Source organism: Mus pahari, chromosome 13 (genome assembly GCF_900095145.1).
Source record: "Mus pahari chromosome 13, PAHARI_EIJ_v1.1, whole genome shotgun sequence".
In the NCBI taxonomy this organism is placed as follows: domain Eukaryota; kingdom Metazoa; phylum Chordata; class Mammalia; order Rodentia; family Muridae; genus Mus; species Mus pahari.
In genome coordinates this window covers 75609668-75618716 of record NC_034602.1, presented here as the reverse complement: position 1 = coordinate 75618716, position 9049 = coordinate 75609668, and the positions used below count along the sequence as shown (strand labels likewise).

Sequence of the window (9049 nt, the reverse complement as noted above, 5' to 3'; positions counted from 1 at the left end):
CTGTAGACCAGGCTGGCCTTGAACTCAGAAATCCACCTGCCTCTGCCTCCCAAGTGCTGGGATTAAAGGCATGCGCCACCATCACCCGGCTGAACATTTCTTTAAGTCCGTCTTCTCCATTAGAGATTCCTCTGTTGAGAATTATCTGTTTAGCTCTGTACCCCTTTGAAATTGGGTTATTTGGATTGTTGATGTCTTTATAAATTTTGAGTACTTTATAAATTTTGGATATTACCCCTCTGTCAGAGGTAGGATTAGTGAAGATCCTTTTCTAATCTGTAGGTTTCTGTTTTGTCCAATTGATAGTATCCTTTGCCTTATAGAAACTTTCAGTTTCATGAGGTCCCATTTATCAATCATTGATCTTAGATCCTGAGCCATTGGTGTTCTGTTTAGGAAATTGTATCATAATGTCTGTTAGTTTTGTCATTTCTCTGTTTAGTTTTTCCCTGGATGACCTGTCAGTTGGTGACAGTGGGCTGTTGAAGTCTCCCACTAATAATGTTCAATGTGCAATTTAAACTTTATCCATGCTTATTTTATAAGTGTGAGTGCCCTTGTGTTTGGGGCATAGACGCTCAGAACTGAGAATTCATCTTGGTGGATTTTTCATTAGATGAATATGAAGTGTCATTCCCTGTCTTTTTATTAATTTTGGTTGAATGTCTGTTTTATTAAATACTAGAATGGCTACTTCAGCTTGCTTCTTAGGTCGATTTACTTCAAAGAACTTTTTTCCAACCCTTTTCTCTGAGGTAATGTTTATCTTCATTACCAGGTAACGTACAAAGGCAGGCCTATCAGGATTATACCCAACCTCTCAACAGAGATTCTAAAAGCTAGAATAGCCTGGGCAGATATCTTCCAACTGTGAAAAAGAAAGAGAAAAAGAAAAAGAAGAAGAAGAAGAAAAAGAAAAAGAAAAAACCCACAAATGCCAATCTAGACTACTATACCCATAAAAAAAACTCTCAATCTCCATAGATGTTGTGTTTCTTGTGTGTAGCAGAATGATGGATCCTGATTTTGCATTCATTATGTTAGCCTGTGTCTTTTTATTGGGGAATTGAGTCCATTAATGTTGAGAAATATTAATGACAAGTGATCATTAATTCCTATTATTTTGATGTTGGTGATTGTTTGTGTGTGTGTGTGTGTGTGTGTGTGTATGTGTGTACATGAGCATGCACGTGTGTGTGTGTGTGTGTGTGTGTGTGTGTGTGTGTTTCCCTTGTTTTTGTTGGTATCGACTTAATTATTTTCAGTGTTTCTTGGGTGTGCTTATCTTCCTTTGGCTGGCATTTTCCTTCTATTATTTTCTGTATGGAATGTTGAAAGTGGCAAGGGAATAAGGCCAAGTAACATGCAAAGGCAGACCTATCAGAATTACCTTCGACCTCTCAACAAAATTTATTTGTGTATTAACAAGAAAGATAGCCTTCAACCTCACTACTTTTTGAATAGATCTTTCTTCTCAAAACAATGACAACAATCAAAGCAAACAAGTTAAAATAGAAAAGATAATTATTTCAGAATCCTTTGTTACATGGACAGGAATATCAAGGAAGGAGAAGAAACAATAACATTCCCCCTTTAGTAGTTGTAATTAACATATTAGAATACACTCGCTGTGAAAGAAACAAAGGTCAAGTAAGTTATTATTTGAAGATGTGTTTTTGAAAGTCATTTTTTCCTGTATATTTAGACTGCTAGTAAAGAATTCAATACAATTGTGTGATTACAGTTCAGGCAAACATTCATGAGATGTTGGTGGTAAATACAAAACACAGTATATTCAGTTCTCAAAGAACTAATATTATTCAAATATAACCCAAAGTACAGCTATATGAAGTGATGATGCATTCCTTATTTAATAGCATGTTTTCATCTTTTTGCTTTATTTTATGTTGCTTTTAGCTATCCTAATCCTCAATATTGGACAGCCACCTTTGGGGTTTCTACAGTGAGCCCTAGGCTGAGAGTGAGAGTAAGGGCTATTTTAGCCCACGACGGGTACAGCTCCGTAACTCGTGACAATGACATCGCAGTTGTACAACTTGACAGACCTGTCGCCTTTTCCAGAAATATCCATAGGGTATGTCTCCCAGCAGCAACTCAAAGTATCGTCCCTGATTCTGTCGCGTATGTCACAGGATGGGGATCTCTCACATATGGAGGTAAGTATCGATGGGAAATGGAACAGTTTAACAACAGGTCCTCTGTCATTTGTTTCTGTGTAAATGTGTTTATTTTGTTTTGTTTTGTTTTGTTAACATAGGATCTCATTTTAATCCCAGCTAGCTTGGAATTCACTGTGTAGACCAGGATGACCTCAAATTAATAATCCATCTTAAATAATGGGGATATAGGCTTGTACCACAAAGTCTAGCCTTGTCAGTCCTCAGATGAGGAAACAGCCTGAGGATAGCCTCTTGTACAGAACCATCTACTTCCTGGTCAGACCCTTAGAAACCATAGAGAATTCTGGTATCATAACAGGGAAATGTGAAAGGAAGGAATGAAGAAAGGGTTGGGACCTAGAACTCAAGCCCAAGCACAAAGGAGATTTATCTGTCCCTGAGGAATAAAGAGAAGGAGATAAAGGAAAAGATAGAAGGGGAAGGGAACAAGTGAGGGGAAAAGTACAAGGGAGAGGGGACAGAGGGACAAAGAACTGCTCTGGTGAGAGAGGAGACAGAAGTGTCCTGTAGGCAAATGGCAGTTCATAAACATAAAAGGGGAAAACCCCATCTTGGGATTCGTTGGTTAATTGGGCAAAAGGGACTTTTTGATAGTTGGGCTCCAATACTTTGATCGTGGACCTTGGTAGTCACTCAGGAGGAGGACGTAGCTGAATAAGGAAATGTACCTTGGTGGCTAGCTTTAGGAATGTAATCTAATGGTTTTTAGCAAGGGCAGGGGCGGGGGGAGACTGTAGAGAGGGCAAAGCCTGCCAGAGCCATGTGTGTCAGCACTTAGGCTGGCTAGAGCCCCTTCAATCAGTCCCTTATTAATACAGAAAGTCTATACTTTTCTGTGAAGAAAAGGAGACAAGATTATGACCTGAAGTTTTAATAACCCTTAAGGTATGGCCTTTAAGTTATTCTGGTATAAAATGAATCCTGCAGCCACAGCAAGGAACTCCATGTATAAATAAAAATTGATTATGTTCATTCATTGGAAAAATAAAATTGGAATTAAAATAAACACAATTTAAAGGAAGAATTATGGTCAAGAAAAAAATCACTCTATTAAGTGGAAAATGGAAAAGAAACATTAGCAGTTTTCTTGGACTATTGCAACCATGGTAAGACATTTTACAAAAAGTCTTAATTGTCTCGGAAAATATTTCATTCTGTTCCTTTGAACCAAGTAACTTGAAATAATAGGTCAAGTTCATACCAATCATGGAAAATTGTGACAGTCCTGTTCTCAGGGAGCACTGATAGCATAGATTAGTTCTTTTTGTTTGTTTGTTTGTTTTGGTTTTTCGAGACAGGGTTTCTCTGTGTAGCCTTGGCTGTCCTGAAACTCACTTTGTAGACCAGGCTGGCCTACAGAACTCAGAAATCTGCCTGCCTCTGCCTCCCAAGTGCTGGGATTAAAGGCTTGTACCACCACACCCGGCTTAGATTAGTTCTTTAACTTTAAAATCAGACTGATTTCTCTTTTATTCCAAAACATTCACTGATATGTAGTTTTCTAATCCAAAAATACATATGTGAACAATTTAAATAAGGTAAGTCAATTTTAACATAAGTATAGGTATTTATTGTTGTTGTCGGGTTAGATTTTTGTTTGTTTGTTTCTTTGTCTTTTTTGAGATAGATTCTCATTGGTAGCCCAGGTTGGCCTCAAATTTACTATATAACTAAAGCTGACCTTGACCTCCTCGGGATTCTATATTTACCTCCTACATCTTGGGATTACAGTCATGTGTCACCACATCCAATAATTTATTAACTCTAAGAGAATAAAGGAAAATATATCACAAACTCAAAAAGAAAAGAAAATCTCATCTCCCTAATGGAGCTATCCCTTCTCTCCTACAACTATCTCACTCGGATTTACTCTTGTGTGCATCTTCTGGTGCCATCCTTCAAAATATATAATGTTTAGCATATTCATGTTCATTCTCAAGTTCAGCCTAAAGTCATTGACTGATATTCTCTGAGGCCTGGTTCCTTTCTATTTTGTTTTGTTTTTATACCAAATAGGCAATGCTGTCACAAATCTAGAGCAAGGAGAGGTCAGAATAATCAGTTCAGAGGAATGCAATATGCCAGCTGGTTACGGTGGAAGTGTCTTGCCAGGAATGCTGTGTGCTGGAATGCGTTCAGGGGCCGTGGATGCATGCCAGGTAACAATATTATCTATGTCACCATTGAGAAGTTTATAAGCATTGTCAAACACATCACCCTGTGACATGCAAAAAGATAACAACAGTTACAACATACAACTCTGCTCCTCAAAAAAAAAAAGTATACTCTTAATTTTAGAGATAAAATTCTGCTTTAAATTTTATTTAGCACAAAAATACTAATTGTTAATTGCTATGGATAGTCAAACCAGTATAATATAACATGGGAGATACAATTAATAATAAAGTATTGTAATAAAGTATTGTATGTTTCAAAATATCTAGAGAGTAAATTTTGATGTTCTTTTCACAAGGAACAACATTAAGTGTTTAAAGCAGTAGAAGCCTTAGCTAGCTTGATTTTAGTATTCAATATCATGCCCATAAATTATAAAATCATTTCCTATCTTATAAATATATAATAATCAACTCACAATGAAAACAATCAGTCATTTAAAGTTCAAAACATAATTATGTTTTAATTTATATTGTTTTATTTGTAAGAACTCATCCTTAGCCCAATTAATAAAAATAGTATAGCATGCAACCACTAAAAAATCCAATTTTTAAAGTACTTTAAAGAAAGAAAATGTGTACAATATCTTAATTATTTGAATTCTAAGATATCCTAAATTGTATAATAAGTAGAAAAGGAAAAGAAAAGGGGGGAGGGACAGGGAGAGGGGGGAGGGAGTGGGAAGAGGGGGGAATGGGAGGGAGGAAGAGGGGGGAGTGGGAGGGAGGAGGAGGGAGGAGAAAGAAAGGGAAGAAGAAGGGGAACAGGGAAGAAAAAGAAACAAATGGAAAAGCAACTAGTTTCCTCTAGCCTGTAAAGTTTTAAGTTAACTGTCCAAAAGTCAAATAGTAAATGTACAATTGTCTCCTTATAGTAATGAGTATAAAATTTAATACTAAAAGTTTAATTAAATTAATGAAACTTAACAGATTCTATTTCTTTATCTGAAATGAAACCAATGAAGTCATAGAACAAATAGTTCAAAATTTAAACATCATTATTGATATTCTAGTTTCTTCAGCAATCCACTACTATTCTTCTTGATGAATTGTATGCAGCATAACGTTTATTCTCCTCATTCAATGCTATTAGCTTTAAATTTAGTGCGCATAATTCTGAAAAAGTGGCAGTATGTACAGAATACTAGAACCCAAACCAGAAGTGTTTTCCCCAAATGATACATTTTTTAACAATCTCAAACAATGAAAAGTGAAGATTTGGGTATCAATTATCAAGAGACTGTTATCTTCTGGGATCTTTGTTCCCTTTATGTGAGAGTTTCCCACCTTCCATAAAAACAAATTTTCAAGGATCATGAAAGATTCCTAAAGATCTCATCAGTTAGATAGTAACCCAGGCTGCCAACTTCACATCTACTGAAAAGATTGGTTACAATGGAGACAACAAACTAAAATGTTCTTTTCAGTCTTACTCTTGCAAGCCCTTCATATCGACTTCTGCATATACATAGTCTGCCCTTTCATTTCAGGCAGGTTCATGATGTCACTACCGTGAAATTTTCCCTGATCCACCCCAGGCCTCACTGACTGTACTTACAACACTCTAAATACACAGAGCTTATGCCTCAAAAAAAAGATATAATAAATGAATAATATTTCACTTAGACGTTTACAAGATCAATTTCATACATTCTTTCAAAGATGTATCTGCCCTCACGTCTGGGTAACATTCTGTGTGTCAATACAACCAAATATTCCCTGACTCATCAGGTTGAGAGAAAAAGAACGCAGGTTCAAAGGTCAGACACTAGGCAGAGAAACTAACCCTACGTTATGTGGCACTCAGAATTACCATTTGCTTGTCCATGTTGGATAAGATACAATACAGAAAGCGTTGCCACTATAGTAAAAAGAAAAAAATACATAGCATAAAACATAACAACGACAGACTGAGGATTTTATGCAATGTGTATGTCTCACCCAAAGGAATGAGGCACCAGCCACCCCATGCAGCACTTGCCAAGCGAGTTGGTGATTCATGTACTGACCTTTCTCTCCATCTAAACCATTCATTAAATAGGTATGGAAAACCTAACTACTATGAGCCGTCAGATGAATGGCTAACTTTTCTAGACACACATTTGGTAATAATAGCTGGGTTTTATTAGTACTGACTACACGCCAAACTCTGCCCAAAGTGCTTTGTGTGTTAAGTTCACTTAAACACATTTCAATGCCATTTATTAATAAAAATATTTCTGCATAGATTTGTTGAAGAATTTCCTGGAGTTCACATACCTTATAGGTAGAGGACTCCCACTCAGGCTATCTAGCTCTGGAATTCACAGAATTAACCCATAGTACAGTATACTCTAAAGGTACCTCCCTAATTGGATGATTACATGTATAAAAGTTTCTAGTTAGTTATTGCTATTGGCTGGTAAAGACCTCATAAGAAAGGCTCTACTTACTGTCGTAAAAATTTCTTTTCAATTATTCACAAAAAGAATAGAGGTGGGTGGTTTAGTGTGCATCAGGTCTCACACCAGGTGGTAAAGAAAGGTTGGTAAGTGACACATCTAGAGACTCCTTCATTCAAAAGCTATTTCCTTGGCATCTTCTATGAGCTAGAAACCAAGGTTGTGGCAGTGTTCAGAACAAGGACGCTTCCATCCCTCATGGATTTTACTATAGAGCTGCTAACACAGACACTGGCCACATATCAAAATACAGGGAGTGCTAACACAAGGAGATCTGTCCAAGGGGAATAAGCACGACTTTTTTAGAAGCAGCGATATAGATGCCACAGCACATGCGATCACAGGAGGAAACCAATAGGGCCCGAAGCCAGAAGCACTAAGGGAAGAAGAGGGTCATTGAAGCCTTCTGAGAGGGAGGCCTGAGAAGACTAAGAAGCAGCAAGGAACTAACTGAAGGAAAGCTCACTCGTGAGCGTCTTAGTCTCAGCCTTACTTGTATACTTGAAGGATTTCAGTTTGTTTGTTTGGTTGGTTTTTTTGGGGGAGAGGGCATGGTTTGACATGTTTCGAGAAGACATATGCAGGTTTATTGGCTTAGATTTCCTTGACTGCCATAGAAAGAGACTGATGCTCTCAAGGTTACTTTTGCATTTAAATAAATCATTTGCTTTGTTCTCTTCAGGGTGATTCTGGTGGCCCGCTAGTGCAAGAAGACACAAGGCGACTTTGGTTTGTTGTGGGCATTGTGAGCTGGGGATATCAGTGTGGCCTGCCCAATAAGCCAGGAGTGTATACTCAAGTGACAGCCTACCGCAACTGGATCAAACAGCAGACCGGAATCTAGTAAAACCAAGGAAACCATGCAGTGAAGTCTGTATCCGAGTGTGCCTGACTGGGATGCTGTGCCTTCGCATTTCAACTGCAAAGGAAACTGGAAATGTCCCTCTGAACATCCCATTACATAAATATGGTTTAACTGTTTAGTATTTCTTGGTCGGTGCGGATTTTTACTTTCTTGAGGAGAAGAAGAAAAAAATAAACATGAACATGGCTAAGTAAGAGAAGAAATATTTTAGGCTAGTAATGGGGTTAAGAAGTTTATTACATGGGTGGTCAGATGTTAGTGAGAAATCATGTATGTTAAGTCAGTATTTTACAGAAAACAGTAGTCCTAACATTAAATATGTAAGGCCACAGAACAAATAGTGTGAGAACTGTAACCATCCCAAGTATTTGACATTTGTTTTCAAGTGAAACTAAGAAACAAACTTACAAATAGTTTTAATGGTGAATTTTTATTTTAAATATTTTATCTACATAAAAAAGACACATCTCCCCCATGGAGAAGCTCAGGTGATGAATCCACCCAGCCTCTTCAGCTATATTTGCAACCATAAGATTCGTTGGAAAGAAATCCCTACTACCAACTTCCTACTGTTGGCATTATTTTTTAAGAGTAACATGACGCTCAATAGCAAAATTTAAGTAACAAATTAAAAGTTAATGATGAAGAAGAAGTGAAGAGCTGGTTTGCAAAGACAAAAATTAAACAGATTAATATCAATAAATCTGGTGACAGAAGGATCTCAGATTCATATTCTCTCTGTATCTCCTTGTGTGTCTCTATGTGTCTCTCTCACATACACATACACACACATTCTCTCTGTGTATCTTTGTGTATCTTTGTGTCTCTCTCTGACACACACAAACACACACACATACACACATGCACACACAAAAACAATCACCAAAAAAATACAAACTAGACAGGATCAATTAAAATCTAATGTGACAACAATGTATATGACTTTGATCACAAATGGTTCAAGTTTTTATTGGCACCTAGTGTAGCTAAAGCTTGATTGTGCATGGGCACCTGTGTGCCACAGCTTCTCTCTAAAAGCTATCTCCTTATACATAGAGATAAGGGAAGTTAAAGACATCACAATGAAAACCTTTTGCTCTTCATGAAGCAAAATTGTGAGACCTGGATTAAAATCAAATTCCTTTGACAGAGAAGGATTTGAAAATGTAATCCACTCTCGGAAAGACGTATACACAAATCTATCTTGGGCACATTTTCTTTCAAATAAACTCTTTTATAATCTTTTCTGTAATCTTTTCTGCCTAATTATTTATGGAAGTTGTGATTGCTGAAGAATGAGCTGAAACAACTTATTTTAATTGGTTGTCTAATAAGAGAACGTGTAGCCAGACTCGCTCTAAAGGCTAG

At 37.1% G+C, this 9049-nt stretch overlaps 1 protein-coding gene across 1 annotated transcript in view; it reads left to right on the top strand.

Moving 5' to 3' along the window:
- Positions 1-8419, top strand: part of Tmprss11d (transmembrane serine protease 11D) — a 48919-nt gene extending 40500 nt beyond the window's left edge. Inside the window, exons 8-10 of the mRNA XM_021211141.1 lie at positions 1918-2177; positions 4218-4360; positions 7499-8419. Coding sequence (XP_021066800.1) covers positions 1918-2177; positions 4218-4360; positions 7499-7660 — 565 coding nt within the window. The 3' untranslated portion in view covers positions 7661-8419. The remainder of the gene's footprint in view (positions 1-1917; positions 2178-4217; positions 4361-7498) is intronic.
- The last annotated feature ends 630 nt before the right edge of the window (positions 8420-9049 follow it).